Source organism: Bos taurus, chromosome 16 (genome assembly GCF_002263795.3).
Source record: "Bos taurus isolate L1 Dominette 01449 registration number 42190680 breed Hereford chromosome 16, ARS-UCD2.0, whole genome shotgun sequence".
NCBI lineage: Eukaryota > Metazoa > Chordata > Mammalia > Artiodactyla > Bovidae > Bos > Bos taurus.
The window spans coordinates 80548456-80576083 of record NC_037343.1 but is presented as its reverse complement, the minus strand read 5'-3'; the positions used below and the strand labels follow the sequence as shown (position 1 = coordinate 80576083).

At 61.0% G+C, this 27628-nt stretch overlaps 1 protein-coding gene and 1 long non-coding RNA gene across 2 annotated transcripts; one reads left to right on the top strand and one right to left on the bottom strand.

Moving 5' to 3' along the window:
- Window positions 1-279: 279 nt before the first annotated feature.
- On the bottom strand, window positions 280-27628 carry LMOD1 (leiomodin 1). The gene is made up of 3 exons (NM_001083715.1): window positions 27303-27628; window positions 1512-2960; window positions 280-998 (listed from the first exon to the last, which is right to left on the bottom strand). The coding sequence occupies exons 1-3, from the start codon at window positions 27561-27563 to the stop codon at window positions 972-974; spliced, it is 1737 nt and encodes a 578-aa protein (NP_001077184.1). The 5' UTR covers window positions 27564-27628; the 3' UTR covers window positions 280-971.
- LOC112441886 (uncharacterized) lies at window positions 12282-14085 on the top strand. The gene is made up of 2 exons (XR_003029851.2): window positions 12282-13098; window positions 13521-14085. It is a non-coding gene; the product is annotated as an uncharacterized lncRNA (long non-coding RNA).

The following is a 27628-nucleotide window of genomic DNA, read 5'->3' as shown; positions in this document are numbered from 1 at the left end:
CCTCCTGACCTGGGCTGCTCGGGGCGCCGGCCCCCAGCCCACACCGGGAGGCGCGGAGCGGCGCGGAGCGCTCGCCTCATGTGGCCACTGAGGCCCTGGCTCCGCCACCCGCCTCGGCGCTGCGCCCAGGGACCCCGGGCAGGAACCCTGACTGAGTCCGGCCCCTGCGAGGAGCTCCCGTGTGGGCGGCTCGACAGGGTGGGGAGTCTGCGCTTCCCGAGCAGGGGTCAGCGCCAGGACTCTGGGGACAGCACCCAGGTGGGCACGGCCACTCACAGCTGAAGGCTCGTATATATTATAAAATCTCACGGAGGACAGATCACAGCTATCTGAAACAGCAGCAGGTGAGTGTGAGGGAACGTCTGCTTTGGCATCCAGTCTTCAGGTACAGCGGCTGTCTGTCCTCTCCCCCTGCCGCAGCCCACCCCCCACCAGGCCATGCCCCTCAAGTCCTCTGCTTAGCGGGGAGGGGTTTGGGGTATCCTCAGCGCCTCCACCCTCTCCCCTGAGCCCTTGGCCCTCCAGTCTTACACCCTTGCCCCACACAGGGAGCCACCAGCCCAGCGGGCTTGCCCCCAGGGCTCCTCAGAGGCCTGAATCCTGGCCCTGGGGGCAGTGGGCCCATGCGTCGCATGACCCCTGAGGGACCCCCCCTCCCAGCTCCTAGGCCTTGGCAGCTGGCCAGCCACTCAGGCTCCAGGGGTGTCGTCTTTTCGGTCACGTGCTAGTAGGACTCTTCTCGTCCAGAACCGCCGGCTCCAGGGATGAGACAGTGGTGGAGAGCGCCAGAGACAAGAAAAGAAGCGAGGGGAGAAGATACCCTTCGTGGAGTGGCCGCGGCCTCCAGCTCCCCCAGAGCAGGGCAGGGATGTCCAGAGCAGGGCAGCTGGCGTGGTGGGCGGGGTCCGTGCGGCCCTGGGAAGCGGGGCCTGGGCAGGTGTGGCGTGGCGGGCGGCGCCGGCAGCCCGGGCCTACTGCAGCAGCTTGGGCACCTCCACCTGTCAGGGCAGAGCAGACGGCTTAGAGGAGGGGGCCCCAGGGGGGCCTGGGATGCCTTGCCCTCCTCTCCTCCTGGGCTCTCAAACAGAGGAGCTGCAGGCAGAAGAGGCCCTTTCCCTTTTCTGTAAAAACCTGACGCCATCCGATGACTGGGGGGACTGTCGAGGTTGCACTGTGTCTCAGGAGGGACCTGGTCAGGAGGGGTGGGGTCAGCCTGGAGGAGGAGCTTTGAGAAGCCGGCTCTCCAGGGACGGACGATCTCTTGAAGACCTTTGGGGTGACCTGACCTCTAGGGCCTGACTGGTTCTAAGAGGGGATTAGAACCCCTCTAAAACAAAGGCCATGTGGGCCTGGGGAATGGGAAGACTTTAAGGAAGTGTCTGAAGGTGCTTCTCCACTTGCGGGAGAAACATGGGGGACGGGCTAGAGGAAGCTCCTGGGAGGACGGACAGATGCCCTGGAGGGAGTGCAGGTCCACCCCCCAGCCTCGCCCTGTGGCCAGGAGCGCCCACCTTCTTGAGCTGCTTGAGGTTGCTGGAGCGGATGGCCGCCAGCAGCTGGTCCCGGGAGTTCTTCTCCTGGGCGGGGAGGGCCTTGTCGCCCATCTTCCGCTGGGTGGCCGGGGACAGCGAGTTCCTCAGGTTCTCCATGATGAGTGGGGGCGCCAGGGGCGGCGGCGGTGGAGGGGGCACGGCCGGGGCACCCCCTTTGCCCGGCGAGTTCTTGGGAGCAGCCTTGGGGGGTGGCTGCAGGGAGGGCCTGGGGGAGCCCCGGGCGGGGGGCCGGGCCTGGGGCACCTCCAGCAGCGCCTTCCCCGCCTGGGCCTCCTGCGCCTGCGCCTCCTGCGCCTGCCGCTGCTCCTGCAGCCGCTTCTGCCGCTGCCGGTCCATGTTGCGGCTGAGCAGGTTGGTGACGGTCATGCGGGGCCCAGCCAGCTCGAAGTGGTAGCCCAGCTTGAGCAGCGTGGTGTTCTCCTTGAGCAGCTTGGCCATCTCCATCTCGGTCTTGCCGCCGCAGATGTGACGCTGGTTGTGGAAGCGGAGCTCAGTCAGGGAGCTGTTCTGCAGCAGGGCCCGGAAGATGGCCAGGATGCCCTTGCTGGTGATGTGGTTGGAGTCCAGGTTCAGGCTGGTGATGGTCTTGTTGGCCTTGAGCATGATGGCGATGGCGAAGGCCACATGGTCGTCCGCCCGCGTGTTGGCCAGGGCAAAGACCTTGACGGCCGTGTTGAACTCCAGCGCTTCGGCGAAGCGCACCAGGATCTCCGTGGTGATGCAATCCGAGTTGTTCACATTCACCTCAGTCACCTCCGGGTCGTTGCTCTTCACCCTCTCCAGGGGCTCATCGAAGATGCTGGGGGTCGCCTCCTCCTCGGCCTTGGCGGGCCCGTCGGCAGGCTTCGCAGGGGCACCAGGGGTGGGTTTCTCTGGCACTGGGGTCTTGCTGTCTTCTCGGGGGGCCTTTGCCTCGTGGGGCTCCTCCTTCCTGGCCTTCTCGTCCTCTGGCCTGGCGGCCCTGTCCCTGCGTCCCCCCTTCGACTCCTGGGCCTCCGCCCGGGTGTCCTCGCCCGTCCGCGGCCCCTTGGCCTTCTCGGGCGCTGCCGTCTTGCTCGCCGCCTCGGGCTGCTCGCCCTTCTTGCCCTTGTCTCTGCTCACATTCCTCTGCTTCTCCTCGTCCTTCCGGGGGGCGGCCGGCCCCTCCTTCCCGGCCTCCTTCTTGTCCACCACGGCCCTGACCCGGCCCTTCTCCAGGCCCCTGACGAGCTTCTCCTCCTTGGGCCTCTCTGCACTCCTGCCGTCAGCTTCGTCCTTGTCCCTCGAGATGCTTTTCTTCATGCTACCCTTCTTGGGCTCCTTCCCCAGGTCTGAGTCCCGTCTGGGGCCCAGGGGCTTCTTGCCAGCATCTCTGCCCTTGTCTTCTCCCTTTTTCGCATCTGTCTTGGTCTCCACTTGCTTGCCCTCCTAAGAATGCAGAAAAGAAAAATAAACATGAGGAGCTGGCTGCAGAGAGAGAGGAAGGCGCCCAGGGACAGTGTGGGGACCTCCGGACGGTCTCCGCTGACAGCCCCTTGTGGGGCTGGGGTCGCGTGCGGAGCCCCCCGCTGACATCGGACTCAAAACCCCGCCTTGTGAGGTCCCGGAGGGAGCCCTGGAGGCTGCAGCCCTCACCCCCAGACCTCAGGCCCAGAGCCACCCTCTCTGTCTCGGGCAGCTGGGACGGGGGACCTGCTCGGCCTTGCTGCAACCTGAGGCAAAGGGGAACGTCCCCAAGGCTGCTGCTATGTTTCCTTGAGATTTTACTCTTTTGTCCATCTTTGGATTTTTTTGCATGACACTTGATTTTTTTACAGTATTCATTCACGCATCAGTTGTCTTGATCTCTGGGTTCATGGGCATCCATGTTTCCTGTGCTCTGGGCAGGAGCCCCGGGGCCTTGCCTGGCTCCAAGGAGGTCAAGTGAGTCTCAGATCCTGGGGTTTTACAGCCAAGACTTTTCCAAAGGAAAAAATGGTTGGAGAGAGCAACAAAGGCCCGATCGTGCTTTATTTTCTCAGTTAGGGATATTTACAGATCCTGCCTACCATCCTCATTTCGCAGAAATAGGAACCCAACAACAAAGAAGTGTGTATTTTCGAGCACATCTCTCCCTTTTGAGTCAAGGCATGGTCGCCACGCCTCCTATCTCAGCCCTGGAAGGCGCTCTGCCCAGTCGCCCAGCTCGGGAGCCGAGAGAGGGGAGGGGAGGGGGCTCTGCGCCCCACAGTCCCCACGAGCCCCAGCAGCGTGGCAGCCGGGCCTGGGGTCAGAGGAGGGAAGGGGCGCGTTCCCAGACGCGGTTCCCAGGCCGTGGTTTTGTTTGTTTGTTTTCCATTTGCGACACACATTTTATTGTTTAGAAATTTCCTTCAGAGCTATCATGAAGCACCTTCATCAGGAGACGCCTGTAAGAATCCAGAGTGGAGAACAGGGACAGCCAGTCCGTCCACAGGGCACAGGGGGGCAGCCCACCCAGGTACAGCCCCGCACCCCTCATGCTGACCCAGAAAACGCCACAGGTGTGGATTCTAAGTGACCTCAGATGACAAACGACCTAGCTGGCAGTGCCCAAGGAAACAGAATCCACAGAAAATCAAATCTGTTATGACCAGCATTCCTACCTGAAGGAAGTTAACCTCCTGACTCAGCTGACCTTACGAAGGGAAAGTGAAGTCGCTCAGTCGTGTCCGACTCTTTGCAACCCCATGGACTGTAGCCCACCAGGCTCCTCCATCCGTGGGATTTTCCAGGCAAGAGTACTGGAGTGGGTTGCCATTTCCTTCTCCAGGTGACCTTATTAAGTTTTTATTTACTATTTTAAAAGCAAACCAAGTGCATATGACATCTTTAAAAAAAAATTGTATAGACATTGTGAAGTTTTCAGGGGTTGGTTATTTATAACCTGAAGACTGTGGTCTGACGGTAACAATATGGGATGTTCCTTTATATCACATATATATGGCTTTTTGAGAAGCCCACATTATTTCCCTTCTTTTCCCAGTAAGGACTTTGCTAAGGACCACTGCTGTCTGTGAGGAGCCTGGGATCCACCGGGTCCTGCTGAGATGGGCGGCGTGGGGGGCCACTGTGCTGAGCTGGAGGCAGGGGCGTGAAGTCAGCACCTTATTCTGAGAGCCATGGGAGCAGCTGAGTTGCCTAGGATGAATTATTAGGCTTACTGTTTGAGTGTGATGGACTCCAGAGCAGCTGGCACCCTGGATGCCCCGTGCCCTTAGCAGGGGGACGATGGCCTGACTGCTGGGACATGTGCTGTCTCTAGGAGCCGCTGGGGGGCTGGAAGCCCACCACCGCATTCTGAGCCTCCCCACCCCGCCACGCCCCCAGAGGGGAACTGCTCGGTCCCGTGGAAACTGTGTTCTGGGCCGCGAGTACAGCCCTCAGGGGACTGGCCCGGGGTGTATTTAGAAGCCAGCATCCTTGGCTCCTCTGTGCGGCACGGGGCCTGGTGAGCCAGGGCCTTGGAATGCACACTCCCTCCTCCTGCCCCGCAGGCCTGGGTCACCGCACAGCCCGGAGGCCCCCCCTCCACCCACTCACTCTTGGGCTCGCGGAACCAGGTGACCCTTTAGAGCAGCTTCAGCCTGGGCAGGACGGGTGTGACCGTGCCTTGATTCAAAAGGGGGAGAGAAGCTTGCAAATACAAGGTGGGCAAGGGGCCTGCTGTGTGGGGGGTGTCTGCAGTCACCCTTTTAGGATGCTCAGACCACCCACCTACAGCCTGGCCAGGTAGCTCCTTGGCCCCCCGGCCCCCCAGGTTCAGAGTGGCTCCATCACGGATGCTGTCCACTCGAAGACCTAGGCTGAGGCTGGGCCTGGGGCCCTTGGCCCCAGACGGAGGTGAGGCCCCCAGATGGGCAGCCCCGCTGCCCGCTGCCCCCAGAGTTCCCACAGTGCTCACGGGCCTCACCTAGGGAGGGGGACCTGGGGATCCAGAGAGATAGCTTGGCTGGCTTCACCCCGTGTTTAGGAGAACCCAGGCTGCAGCCTGTCTCACTAGCGGCCCCCAAGTTGATGTAACCTCCGACCTTCCCCAGGGGTTGTGGGGCAAAGCCCCCCATCCCCGCTGCCAGCAGGGGTGAGCCTGCCTCCTGGTGCCCACGCCCGCCCCCAGCAGGTCCGTGTTCTGACTCCCCCTGCCTTTGTCCTCACGGGCTCCCCCACACCTCCTGGACTGGGTCCTGCTGCGTGTCTGCTCCAGAGGGGCTGCACCAGCCCTTTAAAAAGAACCTAATGAAAACCAGGCGGTGGCAGGGGCTGCGGGGGTTACTGATTAATCATCGTTTCCTCCACACAGTCAGGAATGATGGGGCTGGGGCTGAGGACGCAGATGCTGCCTTAAAAGGAGAAGTGGCCCGCGCCCTGCAGGGCTGGTTTCTGGGCAGCAGCTCCTCCCCGCTTATCTGAGGAGAAGCCAGCCCAGAGCTGGGGGTGCATCCTGCTGTGCTTCTGCTCCGGGCCTCTCCACTGGGAGGGTGGGGTGGGGGGACAGGACCTCCATGGGCAAAGGTCTGCAGGCCTCTGCACGAGGCTAGGCAGTGATGCTTTCGGGTCGAGGGAAGCCACAGGGGTGATTTGGGACTTCCTCCTGGAGACAGGAGAGTGGAAAGGATGACCTCGGAAAAACTCTGAGGCCCTGTGAAGCGTGGCAGAGGCCTGCAGTGGGTCAGGGTCAGGGTCAGAAGCAGCTCTGGCTCCCGAGTCCCTCAGGCCCTTGGTCTGCACCTTCGCTTGGCCAGGACCCGGCGACAGGTCTCCGGCAGGCGGGACGCAGTGTCTGTGACCCTCGGGCCCCAGCTGCCCTGTCTCCTGGAGTCTTGTCTGATTGGACAGGGAGCCTTTCCCACTTGCACTGCCAAAGTAGGAGACAGAGGGAGCCTGTCTGTCAGGAGGTCCCTAGAGGTGAGAACCCTGGGGGCAGAGGCCAAGCCCTCCTCTGCCCATGGCCACCCTCGCTCAGGCCTGGCCACCCACACGTGCCCTGCAAGCCCAGGTCCTCTCTGTCCTTCCTGTGACCTGTCCCCTGAGGAGGAGTGGTCCTGGCCCGAGACACCTACAGGAGACGTCTGCAGGCCCCCAGAGGGAGGAGAGCCTGGGGAACATCTCCAAAGCGAGTGGGAGTGCAGGGGTGCAGGACCAGCTCTGCTCGCTCAGGAGGGGCACGGCCGCGAGGCTGACCACTGCCCTTCCCTCCCAGCAGGACCCGGAGACGCTGCCCAGACGCTCTGTGTCCCCAGGGCCGTGGGGGCCTGAGGGTCTGTGTCAGGGGCAGGGACTCGACTGCCAGCTCTCTGTCCCCAGCCTTCACCGAAGTCCTGGGGGCGCTGACAGCCTCGGGGTAGGGCAGGGCGCCTTAGATGTCAGCCTTTCTTCTCCCGGGCTGCTTCTGGCTCCACCGCCCTGGGAGAGCACCCGGGGGCCTTCCTGCTCCGAGCTCAACCCCCCTAGCTCTCCCTCCTGTCCTGTTCCCACCCTCCCCACCAGCCCCTCGGGGTCTCACAGCTGGGCTCATGTCCGCCCCACCCCATTCTCCTGTGAGGCTCTGGCCCCTGAGGACCCCGATGTCAGTCCCTGCAGCCGTCAGGGTCGTCTGTCTACTCGGGAGGGCAGGACGGGGGCGATGGGGGGAGCTGGCCACAGGCTGGGGGCCCTGTTGGTCCCTGGGAGGGCAGCTCCCTTGGAGGGCTGATGTGACCACAGGAAGGGGGAGCGCAGGGCCGGGACTTATGGGGACCTGGGGTGCTCACTCCCTCCAGCCCCCTTGCTTTCCAGGCACGGGAGCCTGGGCTCGCCCGAAGTTCAGTTCCGAGGGAGTCCGCTGCCTTGGGGGAAGCTCTTCCGGGTGCTCCTGGGGTTGGGGGTTGGGGGGGTGGAGGTGCCCATGTCCCTGGGGGTCTGTGGGCAGGAGCCTCAGGGGAGGCCGAGGCCAGCTCGTTGGACCGAACTGTGGCTCTGCCACAGCTGAGCTTCCTGGAGAAAGCCGCAGGCCCGGGGGCTGTGGAAAAAACTCTGCCTGCTGCACGGGCAGCGTTCGCTGGCTTTGCAGGAAACCCTACCGGCTTGGAGCTGGGGGACCCCAGGGAAGGCAGGCATTCTCCTTGGAAGCATAATTGGGGCGCTCAGGGCTTGTACACATGCTCAGCTCCAGCCCGTAACTGGCGGCTGGTTGGCCCCCGCAAGCGGGGCAGGGAGTGGGGTTTCCATGGTTGGCTGGGCTCTGGGCCCCGCACTGTGGGTCATGGAGCCTTCCCTCACTGTCTGAGGCCCGGGATGCCCCACGTTCCCAGCTCCCGGCACGAGGCCGCACCGGGTCAGGGCCTGTCAGGAGGGCGGCTGGGGGCATCGTCCCCTAGCAGTCCACATGGACCCAGGGGAGGGCTTGGGCCCAGCCTGCCGCCCGTGGGTGGACAGGCCGTGTGCTGGCTCCACCCGCGGGCCTGCCCTGGAATGCGCGCCCCTCGGGCACAGAGGAGAGCCTCGTGCCAGGGCATCCTGGAGCCTGGCGGGCTCTGAGCCCAGGGACTGCGGGCAAGGGGCTCAGAGGGGCTGCCCTGGAGGGGCTGGGCTTAGCAGGGCCACCTGGGGACTGCCCGGCCAGGATGGGGGGGACCCCCAGCGTCCTGCCAGTGAGGACCCTGGCAGCATTCCCAGCTTCGGTCACGTGTGGAGGGCATTGTCACCCCCCACACACACACACCCTGCTCTCCGAACCCTCAGCCAGGGAACCTCTGACACCCGCTGTCCAGACGGTGGCTGCCCCCGCCCCAGCGCGGCTCCGTGAGGCTGTCTTTGTCACCAGTTCACACAAGATGAAGCTGAAGCCCAAGACCACACAGTCCCCCGTGGAGGCCAGGCCTCCAGCCCTGGGCTCTGAACCTCTTCCCCTCCACCCAGCATCCTGCTTCCCAAACTCTGCACTGAGGCCTTGACACCAGCCGTCCGTCCAGCTACTCCTGAGCACTCTGTCCAGCTGTCTGTCCAGGCAGGCAGAGTGAGCTGAGCTTCAGGCTCAGCAGGAGGACACTCGGGAGCCTCACCTGGGATGGCCTCCCTGAGGGTCTCGGGCTGCACTATCCCCATGGGCCGCACTGTCCCCATGAGCCTGTGTCTGCCCGAACGACCGTCGCATCACCATAGAGCCTCAGAGATAAACACAGAGCACTTGCCACTTTTGAACAGAGTGTGCACAGGGTGAGCAGGCTCCGGGGGTTAGTGCTAACATTTTCCAGGTTCTGCGGATGGCGTGTTGGAGGAGGGGAGCAAGGGGAGCTGGCAGTCAAGCTCAGATCTCCTGCCTCTTCGCCACCCTTCCTGGAGTGGCCAAAGCACAGGACGTACCCGGGCTCCCAAGATTGGGACACATGGAGGGTCAGCCCTGGGGTGTGGGGATGGCAGGGCGGGAGTCCCCCAAGGAGCCGAGGGGTGGGGGACACGCGGGGGGCAGTCCCATCCCTGGTCCCCCTGGATTTCTCATCTAGACTTGGGGGGGTGCCCACGACCTCTTCTAGACTGGGGGGGGTGCCCACACCTCGTCTAGACTGGAGGGCGGTGCCCACAGCCTATGCTAGACTGGAGATTGCCCGCGGCTTCTGCTAGACTGGGGAGGTGCCCACGGCCTCATCTAGACTGGGTGGGGGGCCCACGGCCTCGTCTAGACTGGGGAGGTGCCCACAGCCTCGTCTAGACTGGGGGGGTGCCCAGGCCTCTGCTAAGGTAGGTTGGCAAGAGGGGCATGCAGCCTGGTGGGAACGAAGGTCGGAAGCCATCGGGCTTCTTGTTCAGCTGCTGCAGGAGTGGGTCTGTGCCCCCATCTCCGCCTGCTGTGTTAGTTTCCCACACGGCGGGCGCTGAGACAGAAACGCCCAGGGCCTGTGTGCGTAAGGAGGGCCGCACGGGATGACCGGGGCTGGGTGGTCAGTCCTGAGGACCCTGACCCGCCACTCCTGCAGCCCAGAACCACTGAGGCCATGGGTCTGACGTGTGGGCAGAGTGAGGCAGGCTGCTGGGCGAGGACACAGGGGGCCCGCAGTCCTGTGGAAAGACAGACAGCTAGGGGGCCGCTGTGCTCCTCATGGCCTCCCCCAAGCAGGCCCAGCCCAGCAGAAGCCCAGAGGCCCTGGGTTGGCTAGGCCCCAGTCTCCAGGACGTTCAGAGCCGGGGGAAGGTGGGAGCTGGGAGGCAGATGGGCCAGCAGCTCAGAGCTGCCGCCAGGACGGCCATGAAGGAGCCTGTGAACAGGAGCCACCCCAGGCGCAGTGGGAGGCCAGAGGCCGGGCCCTGACAGCCACCTTACTCCATCTGACATTTCATGCTCAGCCTTTACCGCTTTGTCCGAAAGGCAGAGCAGTGGGGAGAGACCAAGCGTGCCCTTCCAAACGAGACCCGTGAACCTCAGGACCGGACCCCTAGGCCAGGCGCCCACCGGCTGGCTCCCCGCTGCTTTCCCGGGAGCTCCCCTCTGGGCTGGAGCCGCCTTCCACTGACAGTTCTCACCCCATCACTGCCAAGGAAGGTTTGTGGGCAAGAGTGAGACGGGTCACCTGCCTGACCGGGACCCTCCAGGAGCCTGAGCTCAGCTGGAAGGGGCGTCGCTGGACCCAAGCCAGGTCCTGCCTCGACTGCCTAACCCCCGACCCCTCAGCCCCCTCGTGCACCTCTGGTCCAGGCTCCTGTTGCCGTCACCAGGGTCGCTGCAGACGCTCCCAGGGCCTGCCCTCCCCAGGTCCCACTTCCCACTACAGCCTCGGGCCTCTCTGGGCACGGACCTTCCAGCCCCCCATCGGCCCCTATGGGAGAAACCGTGACCCCTGCCTGCCCACCTGCCACCGCCATGGAGAGCACCGCCATGGGCCTCTGCAGAGCTGCTCCCACTGCTCGGAAGGCTCCTGCTCCTCTTTGCTGATAAACTCTCACCCCAGCCTTAACCGTGAGGGGTCTCAGTACAGCCCTTGAGTTCCGCCAGGTTTATCCGGTGTGTATTAGGAGCTGGCCGTCTAACATTTTTCCAAACAAACAGATAAGGTCTGAATTACTTTTATGATCAGGAAAAAAAACAAAAGTTGTTTCACACACAAAATAAATTGCCTTTAAATATTTCCGTTTCCGAGATTTCCCTGGTGGCCCAGTGGTTGAGGCTCTGCTTTCCCGATGCAGGGGACCTGGGTGTGATCCCTGACTGGGGAACTAGAACCCACTTGCCAAAACGAAGACCCAGTGCTGTCAAATAAATATTTCAGTTTCATAGAAAAAGAAAAAAGCAAAAGCCGAGATACCTTAGGCCAGGGGCGGGGGGTGGGCGGGGACAAAGGTGGCCGGTGACCCCATCACGCAGCCTGGCCGCACTGTGCCGGGACCCTCCATGAAGCCCGACCCTTGCCTGGCCCAGCTCCAGTGATTAAGAAGTCAGTGATAAATATCGGGCCTCCCAGAAGGGCTGGAGGGGTGTGGGCACCGCCTCCTAGGCCAGTGCAAACAGTTCATTTTTACTTCCCCGGATGGTGGGAGGCTGTGGACCTGGGCCCCAGGGCACCGTCTACAACATTTAGCCTGCGGCCAGGCTAGCTCTGCATCCACTTTGCCCTGTGAGTGGAGGGACGGAGAGCAGCTTCTGGAAAAGGGGGCGGCCCGGCCCTCACACAGAGCACCTCAGCGGACTCTACCCCTTGGCTGCCCAGTGTCCTCAGGGCCAGCACTCCATGAGAGAGACAGGAACTGCCAACCAGGGCAGGGAGACCTGCCCGGGGCAACTTTGGGGCCTGACCCCTGCCAGGAGCTCCGAGAGCCTCACAAAGAAGGGAGGGCCCGTCTGGTGTCACCGGGCGCTTCCCTGCAGAGGAGGGGGCTCCGGTCGGTGGGGGCCATGGCTGTGCTGGGCCGGCCCCAGGCAGGACGCCCCCCAGGACGGTTCGGAGCCCCCTCCTGGGCAGAAGCAAGGGTCTGGCCATGGCTCCTTGACCCTGAAGGCCCGGCCTGGTGTTTCTGCGGTCCTCAGGGACCTGAGTCTCTGGCCAACTGGTCTGGTGACTCATGGCAAGAAGCTTGTAGCAAACCCTTTTTTGGAGAAACCGGGGAAGCGCTTGTAGAAACAAACAAGTGGCTTTGCCCTCTGCCCCGCGGGCCCTGCGGGCCCACGTCCACCCCTGGCAGGCTGAATCCGAGAGTCCGGAACTCACTGGCGAGGGCCACTTAGTTTTCCAGTCTGTTTGTTTAGTTGTGGCACACGGGAGCCTCGCTGTTCGTCATGCAGGGGATGGGACTGGAGCCTCCCAGGGAACCCCTGCAGAGGCTTGGCTGGGACAGGAGGCAGGCGAGGACGCTCCTGTGGGACGGTCCGACGGGGCACAGCACGCCTGGGGGTTTACACCTGGAGAGGCTGAGCCCGGAACTGCACCCTGAGGCCAGGTCACTGCAGACCCCAGACTGCACGCGTGGGCCTCACAGGACAGGCGAAGGAAAGGCGCATGTTTACATGGGAGGGGCCAGTCAGCCTGTGTGCCAGGGAGACAGTTCTGCACGACATGACCTGGGCTAAGGCTGAGCAGTGCCCACAAGGAGGCGAATTCTACGCCCACTCAGCATAGCAGACAAGTTTTGGTCAAGTGGGGACTGGTCTCAGGACTTCCATCTCAGTTGGCTGGAGAGGTGGTGATGCTTTAAACCATCTGGAGGAGGATTGGAGTAGGGGGGCTGGGGGGCGTGGGGGTGGGGTGGGGGATGGGGGACGTGGGGGTGGGGTGGGGGCTGGGGGACGTGGGGGTGGGGTGGGGGCTGGGGAACATGAAATGATGGCTTCCTGGTCCAGGACGACCCAGTGTGACCTGTAAGCCAGATGGCTCGGGAGAGAGGCCTGGGCTTGAGAGGCAGATCTGGGGGTGGCAAATGTGGGAGCAAGAGTGAAGCCACAAGGATAAGGGGCGACTGGAGGAGGGCCAGGAAGAGGGCGGGCATTCGAGGGCAGGCCACCTTGTCTCCTGAAGTCAACCTGTGTCCTCTGAGGTCAGCAAAGCCGCTGAGGAGAGCTTCTCCCCAGCTAGGATGGCTGCGGGAAAAGTCAGCTCATGCTGCAGCACTCTGGAAGGCCGCTGGCAGTCCCCGAATCGCCCTTTGACCCAGCAAGCCCAGCCCTAGGTGACACACAGCCTCAGTCCACGCAGACCCGTCGCACAAAGCACACGCAGACGCTCACCACCAGCGCCGCTCACAGAGGCCAGAACACACGCAGACGCTCACCACCGGCGCCGCTCACAGAGGCCAGAGCACACGCAGACGCTCACCACCGGCGCCGCTCACAGAGGCCAGAGCACACGCAGACGCTCACCACCGGCGCCGCTCACAGAGGCCAGAGCACACGCAGACGCTCACCACCGGCGCCGCTCACAGAGGCCAGAGCACACGCAGACGCTCACCACCGGCGCAGCTCACAGAGGCCAGAAGCAGAGACAGCACAGACATCCTTCCGCTGCTGATGGACAAACTCAGTGCGCTGTCCGCACACAAGCCGGTACCGTTCAGCCATGAGACTAATAAAGTGCTGTATCCAACGCAGGTGAGCCCTGAAAGCTCGGTAAGGAGAAGGGGCCAGCCCCCGAGACCACCCGTGCTGTGCGTCTCCGTTACAGGGACCGTCAGGACTGGCAGAGCCATGGAGACAGGGAGGGTCGCCGGGATCTGGGGGCAGGAAGCTGGGGAGGAGCTGCGGTGGGTGCGGGCTTTATTCTGGGGCTGACGAAAATATCCTGGAATTAGGGAATGGAGTCGGTAGCACAGCTTAGTGAATTAGTTTAAAAAACCCCCGAATTGCACACTTAAAAGGCTGAATTTTATGGTATATGAATTATCACAATAAAAATTTAACGATAATTAGAAGAGGTCTTCCTCTTAATCACAGAAACAATGATAGAAAGGTTATACTGAACAAAATCTTATTTTACACACTGTGTTTATCTCCTCTTGCTTTCATTTCTAAAGGATAAAGACTAGACAAAGAACTGAATATATAAAATGAGCCTATGTGCCTGGGACCGTTTTTGAAAATACTATATTAGACCAGCCCATGACCCACTCCAATATTCTTGCCTGGGAAATCCCACAGCACGGGGTCGCAGAAGAGTCGGACACGGCTTTGTGACTAAACAGCGGCAACAAATCCAGTGCACACATAATGGGGGTCACACCCTTGACCTTCGATGGTCTAGTAGCCACGTTGAAAAAAGTAAAGAAAACAAGCGAAGTGAACTTGAATAATGTGTGTGCTGAAGTGTCAGTGTCCCTGAATTAGAAGGGGCAGTCACTAACCTTACAGATCGATGTTTCTGAGCATCGACTGAACAACCTTGAATCAATCCTATCCTGCCATTTCCCAGCATCCCGAGAACACGCACCAGTGGGCACACACATGTGCACACCCGGCCCACGGCAGATTCGTCTCTGTGAAGATATGCCCGAGGGACACACACAGGGAGGGGTGATCACAAGGTTTTCTAATAAATCCTGTGTTTTAAAAGCATCAATAAAAATGAATGTTTTAAACCCATCCCAAAATTATTTCTACCTGTGATCACTATAAAATTCCTGATGAGATGCTTCATACTCTCTTCCCCACTGAGCCCTAGGAGTTTGATGACTGTCGCCCTCCGCCCCAGCCTGCACGGGGACCAGTCCCATGCGGAGCAGGGCCAGTCCAGAGTGATTGCACCTGCTTGGTGTGGGCGGTTTCCTCCCTCCGCTCCTCCCCATCTGTGATGAGCATCAAAGCCTAAGTAGCAAGGGCTCGTGTGACTCCTAAAGACCCTCAGTGACCCAGTGTCACGGGAGGGGCGAGTGGAGCGACCACAGCTGGGGGGCCTTAGGGGTGGGTGGGAGCTGGCGGAGCTCTGGGTCTGCGTCAGGGAGGAGCCCACCCGGGACCCCTGAGGGCGAGGCGGCCGGGCCAGCGGGTCCAGACGCAGCCCCTGCCACGGCAGGCACACCGCCTGCACCGAGCTCGAGGGAAGGCCCTGAATGGAGGTCGAGAGGCTTCTTTCTCCTGCTGACGTGAAGTCAGGAGGAAACACTGGAGATGCTCCCTCGTCGCAGCTGGTTGACCTCCTTGGCCCCGGCTCCTGTGTCTGACAAGCAGGCTAAACCCTGCCTATCCTGTCTACACTGCAAGACTGATGCGAGGGAACTCAGGTGGTGTGTGGGGAAGCCCGTGGGAGACGGCTGGGGCTGGTAGGCGGCGTCCCAGGACGTCGCAGAGCTTGCCTGCGGCTGCGGGGCCGAGACCCCGTCCTCTGCTCCTCTGGGGTGGGAACTGGTGCCTGGGCTTTGGGGCCTTGGGGGGCCCTTGGGTTCTCAGAAGTAGGAGGGTGTCCAGGGTGTCCCGTTTGACATCTTCCCACACTTGCAGTTTCCCAGGCTGGAACCTTGTCCTCTCTGTCAGTAGGAACAACTTTCTGCTCCCACTACCGAGAGAAGCCCGCTCGCCCGCCCCGTCACGCTACAGAGGCAACCCGGTCCCAGGGTGGGCGGCTGCCCCTTCACACTGCAGAGATGACCCGGTCCCGGGGTGAGCAGCTGCCGCCCGGCAGGACCTCAAGCCTCTACCAACAGCTCTGGGGAGCCGCTCGTCTCCCATCCTGGGGCGAGCATCAGCCCCAGAGTCTCCCGCGTCCAGGCTGTTTTTCCTCTCCTTCCCGAGTCTGTCTCGCCCATCTGTCCACGGGGCTCAGCTGGGAACAGTGTGTGAACAGCTCTGTTTATCCTGGGGTTTGGCTCCGTGTCTCCAGGGACGGATGCCAAAGGCCAAGGGAAGGAGCCTGTGTCCAGGATCCACTTGGGGACTTGGAAAGTGCATTTATTGGAAACCATGGAAATGTCCAAATATAGGCAAATGGCTCAGCCCAGCTGTACAATGGAGGGTAATGGCCCTGAAAGTGATGTTCAGGAAGGACTTTTAGTGATGTGGGAAAGTGACGACTATCAAGTGATAAGCAAAGAGTAATAATAATAAGCAGGAGACCACATGTGTGAGTGTGTGTGTTTGTGCATGAAGTGACCTCAGCGACAAAAGAAAACGTGTGCGCACACCTGCCCCCGAGACGTGACCACAGCTGCCTCGCTGAGCTAACGGGGCAGGAGTCACGGGTTGTTTCCTCTCTTTCCCCTGTGTTTTGATATCGTCTATATGGCACCCACGCCAGTGCTCGTGCCTGGAGAATCCCAGGGACAGGGGAGCCTGGTTGGCTGCCGTCTGTGGGGTCGCACAGAGTCGGACACAACTGAGCGACTTCACTTTCACTTTTCACTTTCATGCATTGAGAAGGAAATGGCAACCCACTCCCCAGTTCTCGTGCCTGGAAAATACCATGGACGGGGGAGCCTGGTGGGCTGCCATCTCTGGGGTCGCACAGGGTCGGACACGACTGAAGCGACTTAGCAGCAGCAGCATAATAAGCCTTATGACACCACAATTATAAATTAATCTTGTGAAGAAATGACACAGATGAACTTCCTTAGGAAACAGAAACAGACTCACAGGGTCAGGAAAGGAGCCTGAGGGATCTGGGGGGGGATGGTGGGAGGGCTACTCAGGGAGGGATCTGGGGGAGGATGGTGGGAGGGCTACTCAGGGAGGGATCTGGGGGAGGATGGTGGGAGGGCTACTCAGGGAGGGATCTGGGGGAGGATGGTGGGAGGGCTACTCAGGGAGTTTGGGGCGGACAGGTGCACACTGCCGTGTTTAATGTGAATAACCAACCAGCACGGTTCCCCACGCACAGCACACAGGGAGCTCTGCTTGATGTTTTGCGGCAACCTGGTTGAGAGGGGAGTTTGGGGGAGAATGCATACGTGTACACGCATGGCTGAGTCCCTTTGCTGTCCACCTGAACCTATCACAACATTGTAAATCAGCTATAACCCAATGCAAAATAAAAAGTTTAAAATAAATTATTCTTTGAAGAAGCAGCACCTCCAGTGACAGGGTAGGGAGTAAAACACAAAGCCTCCGCCTCCCCCAACTCGCAGGAACCCCGGCCGCTGGACACTGGTGTCTTCGGCATTTGGGTCACTAGTGGACGCTGTCCTGGTGGCTCAGCAATAGTGCGCATGATCTCCAAATAGTGCACAGGGGCAGCGCGCGGAAGGAGGAGTCCTCTGCCGTTGGAGTAGGGGAGATGATCCATCTTGGGGACATTTGGTACAAGCAAAACAGCTCACCCCTTCTGGGGCAGAGATCAAAGGTCAAGGCAAATGGTCCGCCCACATCCGTGGGGACTGCAGGAGAATGCCCTGAGGCGTCCAGCGTACATAGGGAATTAGTTTCTTCCCTCTGTGTTTAGAACGGGACCAGCTATTTAGCATCTCTGGGAGAACTGAGGAAATAGTCGTGAGGTTAATTCTCTGCAGGGCTTGGTCCTCCTGCAGAGCCCTGGAGGGAAATCTGATCCTCGTCTCTAAGGGCCTGCTCCCTGCTCGCTCCAGCCTCACCGTCTGGCTTCAGGAGGCACGGCGTGCCTGCCTGGGTCAGAACCGGCATGTCCGGACCCCAGCCTCTCCGTGGGCAGGCCTGCAAGGCCATGACAAGGCCGCGCTGGGCTCTAGGGGTGGCCTGCCTGGAGCCACTTCTCTGCAGGAGCCGCCTCCTGCTCCGGGTGTAGAGGCGAAGCGCCAGGTCCTGCAGACAGTTCAGGACGAGCCGGTGACGGGTGCCGACGGCCCAGCCGGCTGAACGTGGAGCTGGTCGCTAATCCCCTCTTCAGTGTGTCTCAGGGGCCCCGAGATCAGAGGAGAACTCGGTGGGTCTGGCTAAATATGCAGCCTGTGACCTCGGGTCCCTGGGGCGGGGGAGGGCGGGGCGGTAAGAGACAATCAGAGAAGGAGAGAATGGAAGTTAAAACTGAGTCGCTGAGGCTCACTCTGTCCAGAACAAACCGAGGGGGACACAGGGCTGGGCCTCTCCGGGCGCGGGGGCCCCAGGGGGTAAACTCGTGAATGACTCCACAGATTGTTACAGGAACTGGAAAAAAGGGATCACGCCAAGTCTCTCTCCATTTGAGGCTTTGGACACAAAGTCATGTTTTCCAATAATCTCCAAAAAGCACACATGAATTGATAACTTCTGCAAGTCCCGTCAAGCAGGAAGAGAAGGGCACTCACTCATTCCTCCTCTGTCCCCTCAGCCTTCGGCTGTGTGTGGGTGTGTGTGGAGCCGGCCCTGCACACAGAGGAGTGGGGAGGGATGGGGGGTGGGGAGCGGGGTGGATGACGGGGCCGGGAGGCCAGGGCATCAGGGTTCTGTTGCCAGGAGAACTGGGGGCACAGCAGAGAGTGAGGCAACCCCCTGTTCAGCAGAGCACAGAGGCGGAGGGGACACAGGCTCCAGGGCGCTGATGATTAATTTATTCTTGGACCAGTTGAACTTGAGACACTTGAAGAGTCCAGGAGGCAAGTGAACCATCTGGACTCAGAATGGAGATCTGGGCTAGTGGGCGGGCAGGCTGGGTGGAGGGCAAGGCCCTGCGCACAACGCAGTCTGGACCCCAGGGAAGGTGGGCGGGAGCAGCTGGAGAGGAAAGGAAGCCAGAGGGCTGGTCTGAGCATCGAGGGGCGAGGCGGAGTCGGGGGGCAGAGGAAGCATACGGACCAGACCCGCCGAGCCAACGTGCCCAGGAGGGTGCCCAGGGGGTGGGGAGCTCATCCTAGGTCCTGTGGGGGTGGCGGGCAGGAAGAGAGCAGAGACAGAAACACAGAGAGAGACAGAGAGAGAAGCAGGCCTGGAGAGAAGACAGCCGTGTGGGGCGCAGGGTATTGGAGGACCCGGCAGCTGGCCCGTCTTTCCCGGGTGAGACGGGAGGCGGGGCCCTTACGCCCTCAGAAGCCGACGGGTCTGGAGGAAGCAGAAGAGGAACGTGAGGCTATTCTCACCCGAAGGCTTCCAGTTGCTCGGAACCCCGGGGTCTGGGGGGTGTGGAGCGCTGGGGTGAGGCTGACTCTGTAAGAAGCGAGGGAGTACAGAGGGGGCTCAGGGCCTGGCTGAGGCCACGCTCCACCCACAGTGGCCCTGACACACCCTGACACAGCCGCCGTGTGGTTCTCTCCAGGTCTGAGACGCAGCTGGGCAGGCGGGCCAGAGGGTGAGTCTCATCCAGGCGGGTGACGGAAGGCAGGGACCAAGAGTGAGAAGCGAGGTCGACGCTGAGAATGACTAAGACGGAAGCTACACGGGGAAGGAGGTGAAGCTGAAGGGTCTGAACGCGGAGGCGGGTCTGGCTGCCTTGGATGAAGAGGCCTCCTTCTCCGAGAGAGTCCAGGGGTGGAGAGACTGACCCCCGGGGCCTCAGTGCAGCTCCAGGTCTGAGCAGAGGGCCTGGCCTGCGATGAGGCAGGTGGTGCCCCAGGATGCAAAGGCATCCGGCTGCCCTCAAAGATGGGCTCCCGGGGAAGTGACAGCCAGGGCCATCGCGTGACTAAATGCCTGCCGTCCACAGATCACTGGGTGAGAACCTCTGCAAGCTTTTCTGCCCCAACCTCAGAGACTCCAGGCTAAGTAGGATCACCTCCATTCAGCAGTAAAGAGATGGAAACTCCATTACGCATTCTGTGTTCCAGCAATTCCACTTGTAGGCTTGTCTCCAACAGAAATGAAATCATAGGGGCACTCAAAAACACGCAAAAGTGTTCATAAGAGCATGGTCTGTAACACCATCCAAGTGGAGACAAGCCATGCGCCCGTCAACTGCTCAATGACAAGTAAATCACGGTAAACTCTTACAAGGAGATACGGCAGTGACGGTGAAAATCAAACAAAGCTGCATGGCTGTCTCACAAATGTGAAGATGGATGACAGGACACACTCTACAGTTTAAAATATGATTCTAAGCGGGCAAAATCCTTGGGGCAGGGAGGAGGGCTGGGGTGGGGGTGCTGTCACACTGGCTCTCTCTCACTTTGTGAGAATCGGGGAAATCTGTATTCATGTTTTGTACACTTCTGTATGTATTTTATATTTCAATACAAACATGCTAGAAAAAACTCCATTCTTGTCCAGAAGACATAGACAAGATGCTGAAGAATAAAAGGAAGAAAGAAAGTGAAGCTGTCTAAGGCTCGGAGCTCCCTCGAGGCTGCGTACTAGTGACCGTCCGGCAGGGAGGGAGCCTGGGGCCTGGCCCACCCCCCTGGCCACCACTGGGCATGGTGGCCTGGAGACAGGGATCAGTGCCCTGGAGGCGATGGACTGCTGGGCCTGGGGGCAGCTCTGGCAGCTGGTGCTGCTGGCACTCACAGGCCGGATTTCCCGTTGGGGGCGTTTCGTGTCTTCCTGGCATACAGGAACCACTGAGCACTTCTCTCGGGGCCTCTGACCACAGCCTCCCAGCTCCTGCCCACCAGTCGCCCCTGGTCGGCAACCCCATGCCCCCCAGAGCAGCACGGGCACCCAGCCACACATGAGAGGCCGAGCTCCCTGCCGCTCCCCACACTCGCCACGCTGTGCCCCCTCAGTGTGGGAGGCGACCCCCCACCCCACAGTACGTATGTGCCTGAGGGTCTCCCCCACTACCGACCCTCCTCATAGCACAGAACACGCTGTAACAGCCCATCTTTTAAACAAACACTCCTGGCATCCATGTTGACCCCTGACTGGTGCCCATTTCTTCACTTCCTGTCGGAAGGAAGCTTCTCAGGTCCTGTCTGCAGGCCTCCCCGCTCCCCTGCATCCTCCTCAAGTCCACTCTTTATTTTATTTTATTTTATTTTTTAAGATTTTTTTGGATGTGGACCATTTTTAAAGTGTTTATTGAACTTGTGTCAATACTGCTTCGGTTGTTTACGCTCTGTTTTTTTGACCCAGAGCCATGTGTGATCTGGCTCCCTGACCAGGAATGGAGTCGACACCCCTCTGCATTAGATGGCGAAGTCATAACCCCGGACCCCAGGGAAGCCCCCAGTCGTGCCCGCGCACGCATCTTGTCCGGGTGCTGGTGGCTCCCGTCTTGCCAGTGATCACAGCGCCTCTTGTTCTCCTCTTACTGCGTCTCTCAGCTGGAACGGAAGCAGCGGGTACGCCCGCCCCAAGCCCGTGAGCCCGTTTCCCTCCCCAGGCTCCTTCAGGGCCCCTCTTCCTCCTCGAGCACCCGAAACGTTGGTGAGTCAGAGTCCCTGCTGGAGGGACAGGGTCCTTGGCCCACATTTGCTCCCTCAGTGCCTCTTCCAGGCTCAGGAGTCTCGGCATCACCTCCCCTTTCGGGCTCCCAGACTCCGACTCGGAGTTGCACCTGCCGACCCAGCACTCCCTGTGGGGTCTGCTGAACTCATCAAGCACCCTTCACCTCAAACCCCAGCTCACGTCAATAAACAGCACCAGATGTACCCCTGGGTCAGACCGGACTGGGCCCCCCACTCCTCTCTGGACCCCAAAAGTTCAGTCAGGGCTGGCTGTGCTACCTGAAGAGCATTTCCCGTATCTAAGCACTTCTCCCCAAACCATCCTTGAGCTCTTGCCAGACCCTTCAGCTCCAATCTTGTCCTCCTGCAGACAATGCAGCTGGCAGAATGATGGATGCTTCCAAAAACTGAGATCAGATCACATCTCTCCCCTGCTCAAAACCCTCCAACACCATCCCACCCACCGGGAGCTCCCCAGGCTGACCTGTGATGCCCTGTGTCACCTGACCCTCCAGCATCATCTGAACCTCCTGCCTCATCTGACCCTCCAGAATTGCCTGAACCTCCTGCATTGCCTGAACTTCCTGCCTCACCTGACCCTCCTTCATCGCATGAACCTTCAGTATTACCTGAACCTCCTGCCTTGTCTGAACCTCCTGCCTCACCTGAACTTCCTGCCTCACCTGAACCTCCTCCATCACCTGACCCTCCTCCATCACCTCAACGTCCTGCATCACCGGATCCTCCTTCATCACCTGAACCTCAAGCATCACCTGAACCTCCTGCCTTGCCTGAACCTCCTGCCTCACCTGAACCTCTTGCATCACCTGAATCTCCTCCATCACCTGACCCTCCAGCATCACCTGAACCTCCTGCATCACCTGAACCTCCTGCATTGCCTGAACCTCCTCCATCACCTGAACCTCCTCCATCACCTGACCTTCCTCCATCAACTCAATGTCCTGCATCACCTGATCCTCCTGCATTGCCTGAACCTCCTGCATTGCCTGAACCTCCTGCATCACCTCAACCTCCTGCCTCACCTGAACCTCCAGCATCACCTGAACCTCCTGCATTGCCTGACCCTCCAGCATCACCTGAACCTCCTGCATTGCCTGACCCTCCAGCATTGCCTGAACCTCCTATACCTCCTGAGCCCCTCCCCACCTCACCTGAACCCAGCCTACTCCCAGTCTCATCCATGCCCTGGCCCAGGGCTCCCCTACTCCAGTCACAGGCCTGGCTGGCCTCTGACGGCTGTCCCTGCTCCCGCTGCAGGCCTTGCGTTTGCCCTATCCTCTGGATAGCCTGTGGCTGACCCTTCAGTCCACCCCTTGCCTGCTTGCTTGTCACCTCTGGGCAATGTCTCCCTGGTGCCTGGTTGGAATCTCCCCCACCAAGAAGGTCGGTCCTACACGCTTTCCTAAAACTAGGTCATTCTTTACAACAAACAGATGTTACCTGTGCTGTGTGAAGATGCTGTGAATGGTCTGTACAAGCACTGTCCATCTCAGCCACTAGAACATGAGCTCAGGACCACAGCCCCTCCGTCTTCCTCACTACTGTGTCCCAGGATTTAGAAAGTGCCTGCTAGGAACTCACGTGGTTGCTGGAGAGTTAATGATGTGGTGGAATCTGCCTGCCCCCTTAGAAACACAAACACGGTCCGTGAACCCTGCCTATAGGGACTGGAGAGAGGGTGGCGCCCCCAGCCCCAGCTCCAGATCCCCAGCCCCCAGCCTGCCGCGTGCCTCTGTGACTGGTGATGGGCATGACTTCTGTCTCGTGGGTGAGCATCCCGGGCTCAGAGAGCAAAGGGCAGGTCTGAGCCCCAGTCCAGCTGCCTTTGGAGATCCTGCCCTGACGTCCAGCTTGCCACCCTCTGTGCTGGGATGGTCCTCCTTTCAGGGCAGGAGGGGTCCTGCTGGCCCCGCGTGGGACGTGGAAGACAGGCTGAGGATGTGACAGGCGGAGGGCCGAGGACCCCCTGGGGGTGGGGGTGGGAGAGGGGCGGAGGGTGTGGGCAGGAGGGTGTCCAATTCCTAGTTGTTTGTGAACAGCGTCCTGACAACCAGGGGGTCTTTTCTGCAGGGATCCCAGAGACAAGGAGGGGTCACAGTCAAAACCTCCTCCAGCTCCCCCGCCCCACTCGCATCCAGCCCTGGGACTCGGCCCTTGAGCATGAAATAATTAGGCAGAGGCTCAAGGAACCAGGCCATGGGGTGGGGGGGGGGGCAGGAAGTGATGAAACACTCTCCTCCCACTGGCCTCCCGGACACCGACCCTCAGCCCCTCGCTGCCCCCAGCAGGGCATTGTGTGACCTCATGAGAGATTGAGAAAAAGTTGATCTGGCGCAAACCCAGGCTTGAAATCTGCAGGATTGGGGGGGTAGGGGAAGTCTCTGTGCCATGTCCAGCGCCCATCACAGTCCCTCCAAGGTCACGGTCCCCTCCAAGGTCATCTGACAGGTAACGCTGTTGACTCAAGGAGCCACACTGATGGTCCAGGAAGTTCTGAGCACTGAGTATGAGCTCCCTTCCTAAGGGGAGCAGCTGAGTTCTCCAGCTGGTCAGGGGCCGGAGCAGAGTCACGCCCAGACCCCTCGGGCTCCAGACACCAGCGGCGCCCCCCACCCCAGTCAGCCCTGGGGGCACAGACTCCGAATCCAGACCCTTTCTTCCTTCACCAGCTACACCAGAAGCGATCTAGTAAACAAGCTCAGAATGATCTGGAAAGACTACTCCTGCTCATCCAACTTGGCAGGCGTCGAGCAGTAACTACCCCCCCGCCACCCCCTCCACTGAGCTATGCTTTGTTGCTCCCCCGGCTGCTGTGAGCGCAGTGGCCTGGACCCCGTCTTCCGAGCACCCTGGGCCCAGCTGAGCTGTGGTCTGACACAAATGTTCCGGCCTCCTGGGTGGGGGGCAGACGGTGAGTGTGGGCTCTGTTCCCACCCTGGGGACCCTGAGTCCCCCACCTGCCCGATGCTGGTAGCAACCTCCTGCTGGCCAGTGGGACACTCATCCCACCCTGCCCATCTGCGCCCCCAGCACTGCTGGGCTTCTCCAGCGTCAGATCTCCGTGGTCCTGCCCCCTCCCCTCTATCCCCTGGACCAAGCTGAACCCCTGCTGGGGAGGAGCAGCCCCCAGGAGCAGTCGAAGGCTGTGAGCAAGCTTCACTTGCTCAAAATTCACTAAACTGAATATTCTACATAGACGGAAGAAACTACATAACACATGAGTGAGAACAGTGATTAAAACAAACTCACCCGGATCCCACCACCTAGTTTAAGAAATGGTCAGTGGCTCTTTCTCAGCCCGGACGGGTGGAGGCAGCTCTCGGTCCAGGGTGGGACCTGGACCTGCCTGGTGCCCGCCTCCTATCCCCTCTCCTCCCCTCTGCCTGGCCTCCAGGCTATTTTGGTTGTGTACCCATCGGGGTTAATCTCCTTAAGCAAGGAGCCGTGCCACCCAGGGCTCTCGGCAAAGGGCAGCCTAAGGGCTGGGGCCGCCCTGCTCCTCCACATCCCCCAGCGGGGGTACTGCGGACACTGAGGGGGACTGAGTCTGGAGCTGGGGGTTGTGGGGGCAGCGACCGAGTGAGTGTGGAGGCGTGGGCGCAGTGGCTCACGGGGGGCCTCCGGTCGGTTCTGGAGTTTACCCCAAGGGGGAACCCACCGAGGCCTCCTCCAGGCCAGCTGAGCTGCCCGCTCCTGGCTGAGCGCAGGTGCTAATCCCGGCCCTGCCACGTGGGGGTGCGAAGGGGCAGGTGGGAGGTCCCCTCCCCCTCGGGAAGGAAAGAGAGCACGCAGCTGACCGGTGGGATCCGGTTCCCGAAACCTGAGCTGGGACTAGGGTTTCACTGAACTCTTGGCTGCACACCTGCCGGCCATCTCCTACCTGGGCAGGAGGACAGGGGCGGCACCCCCCCACACCCCGGCTTTAGGGGAGGGAGGGGCCTGCTGACCCCTGCTCTCCAGACAGAGCTAGCCTGTCCTTCAGACCCACAGGAGCTGCATGAGACGGCAGACTCAGAAACAGCGTGGCAGGAGGGCAGCATGGGCTGGGATCAGGTGGGCACGCCTGGGATTGGATCGCTCAGATCAGACAGGGGCCGGACCCTGCGGGGGGCGGGGGAAATCAGGGAAGACTCCCTGGAGGCTGTGGCGCCTGAGACCCAAGGACAGATGAGAGCTGACCCAGAGGAAGCAGGCGGTGCGGGAGAAGCAGAGCAAGGTCTCTGCCACAGCCTAGACCCCCCCCACCCGACAGCCAGTGTACAGAACTTGGGGGCCCTGTCCAGGGCCCTGTCTCAGGAAGAGCCAGAGCTTAGGATGCAGGCTGGGCCCGCCTTCCACTCTTGGTTTCTGTCTATTAAAAAAAAAACGGCCACCATTTTACTACAGAAAATCTCAAGCACACCCACAGAAGCAGAGAGGCGAACACGACGGCGCCCCGCAGTCTCCCAGCAGCTCCGGCACGCGCACCTGTCCTCCAGTGGACACTCTGCCCAGTCCCCTTGCCACAGTCCTTGAAACAAGTTCCCTTACCCCAGCAGGCTTTCTCCCGTAGGTATTTCGTATTCCCATCTAGAAGACAAGCATCCTTTCACAAGCACACCCACAGCCTCAACACTGTCATCAGGTCAGTCGCAGTCGGAGCCTTACTCTCTCCTCCAGAGGCACCCCAGCCCTGCCCCGCCCGCCGGTCGCCGGTCCCCTGACCCTCCAGCTGGCTCCCCAGCTCCCGGGCCCCTTGACCCGGCAAGCTGACCAGGTCAGAGCGCCGGTTACCGCGTGTCCACGGCCCCCCAGCTCGCTAAGTGCTCTGCGTGCCTCAGTCCCTCTGGCTTCACACTGGCCCAGGAGTTGGACCAGCTGGTCACACTGGCCCCCATGGCGGGGACGAGGAGACCAAGGCAGGTCTCAGCGAGGGACACTGGTCCTCAGACTGGGTATTTCAAAGCCACGTTCATACCAGGCTCCTGTTTGGCTAAGCGTGCTGACCAAGCCATGCCCCAGGTTCCTGCCCATGTTCCCACCCCCAAGTGACACAGGGGACTCTGCCCACCTCCAGGAGCCTAGCCTGGAGAAGGCGCTGGGGGCCTGAGGGCCTCTTCCCAAGGTAAACAGCCCAGGGGCACCTCCCCGACCAGGCACCACCGTGTCCCCCAACTCGGGCTCTGCCCGCGAGACGAGTGTCCACCTGGTGCCCACGGCCGGCCAGGATGGGCAGCTCCCGCCGGAGGAACTTCCAGGTGCATGGGAGCCCTTCCCGGCTCTGCGGCCTGAACGCCTTGCTTCGGATCAGGACTGTTTTGTGCAGCCGGAGACCTTTGCAGCCGTGGGCTCAGAGCTCAGGCCTGGGACTGAGGGGCCCAGCGGGGCCTGGACAGCAGCACCAGTGCCAGGGGCACTCACTCCCCTCCCGTGGGTCCCGACAGCCCCTCGAGGCACAGCCCCTGCAGCGTGTCCCACCCCGCCGCCTTTCCCTTCGGGGTTTTAGCATTTACCTAGCACCACAGAGCTGGGCCTGGACCTTGCCCCAAGATAATAAGCTCCTGGCTCCCCTTAGGCTCCCCGACTTTTAAAACTGAAGTATAATTGACCTAAGATGCTATTGCTCTGCTAGTTCCTGGTGCCCAGCATACGATTTGATATTTCTGCATAACACAGAACAGCTCCCGCCCTCCCAGTATCTTGGCAAATTTTTGAGCCCAGGCCGGGGAGCAGGGCAGAGATGGGGCCCCAACTCCCCACCCTCAGGGGGCCACACATGCCCTCCATGGGCTCTGTGGCTGCTGTCCCAGCTGGGCGGGCCCCTCAGCGGAGGGCACACAAAGAAGTGGCCGGGGGTCGCTGAGCAGGGTCTCCCACCAGACACTCCTGACCCGGACAAAGTCACCCTCCGGCGAGGCCAGGCTATTTCGTCCCAAGAAAGCCCCCCTGTGATCACAGGCAGAGACCCAGGAGAACAGAACGCCACTCTGCGGAAGCCGGCCCAAAGCGGCGGACACGGCCAGCAGCAACCCCTGCCCTCTTCTGTCCCCTCCCGGCCGCTGAACACCCAGAGGCTGGGAAACAGTTCATCCTGCAGCCAAGCGGCCCAACCCCCAAAAGAGGGGCTGCCCCCTCCAGAGGCCCCTCCAGAAAGCACACACCCCACACCCCTGGGACGGAGACGGAAGCCGTGGGTGGAGGCGCAGAGCCCACCCTGGGACGCCCAGCTGACCTGTCGCCTCACATGGTCCACAGGCCGCGAGGCAGCCGGGGCTGGAAAGTGAGCCTTGCTCCACTAAGAGGGGCTGGCAGGAGACTGTCCAGGGTGGGAGGAACGGGAGGAAACAGCCAGGTGTGCGGAGCCAGGAGGAGGCAACTGACAGAGCCCACCCAAGGGTGCCACCGCCCCCTGGCAGCCAGCAGCCTCGCGTGATGCGTGGGTGCTGGTGCCCAGGCACACCTGGCCTCTGCTCCAGGAGACGGCGAAGAGGGGTGCAGGCGGTGACAGTGCTCTGCCAACAGGGAGTCTGCTTCCCAGGAAAGCGCGCCCCCACCGCCGCATCGCGCCCCCTCCCCCGCCCACCCCACCCCCTTCCCACTCACATCCACGGACGCTTCCCTCTGGATGAGCTTCTTGGTCTCCTTTTCACAGAAGCTGAGCATGGCCTCCCGGTTGTACGCGCCCGTGGACGGCTTCTCAGTCTGGTTCCTCTGACGCAGCCCCACGGGGACGCTCCCGTCGGGGTCCACCACGTCCAGCTCCTTCTCCAGCTCCTCCATCTCCTCGGGGGACAGGGTGGACAGCAGGCTGTCGATGTCAGGGTCTTCGCTCACCTGCCGGCGATACTTGGCTACCTTGGACATCTTGGAGAGGTGGGCTGCGGCTCTTGTGGGGCGGCAGGGGTCCGGGTGGGCTGGGACAGGTTGCG

What these genes read in the sequence shown, in the direction of transcription:
- LMOD1 (NM_001083715.1), bottom strand. Translation starts at nt 27,563, where the DNA reads ATGTCCAAGGTAGCCAAGTATCGCCGGCAGGTGAGCGAAGACCCTGAC. An exon ending in AGAGGGAAGCGTCCGTGGAT is followed by an intron (nt 2,961 to 27,302) that starts GTGAGTGGGAAG and finishes CTGCATTCTTAG; the next exon opens with GAGGGCAAGCAAGTGGAGAC. An exon ending in ACCTCAAGCAGCTCAAGAAG is followed by an intron (nt 999 to 1,511) that starts GTGGGCGCTCCT and finishes CTGCCCTGACAG; the next exon opens with GTGGAGGTGCCCAAGCTGCT.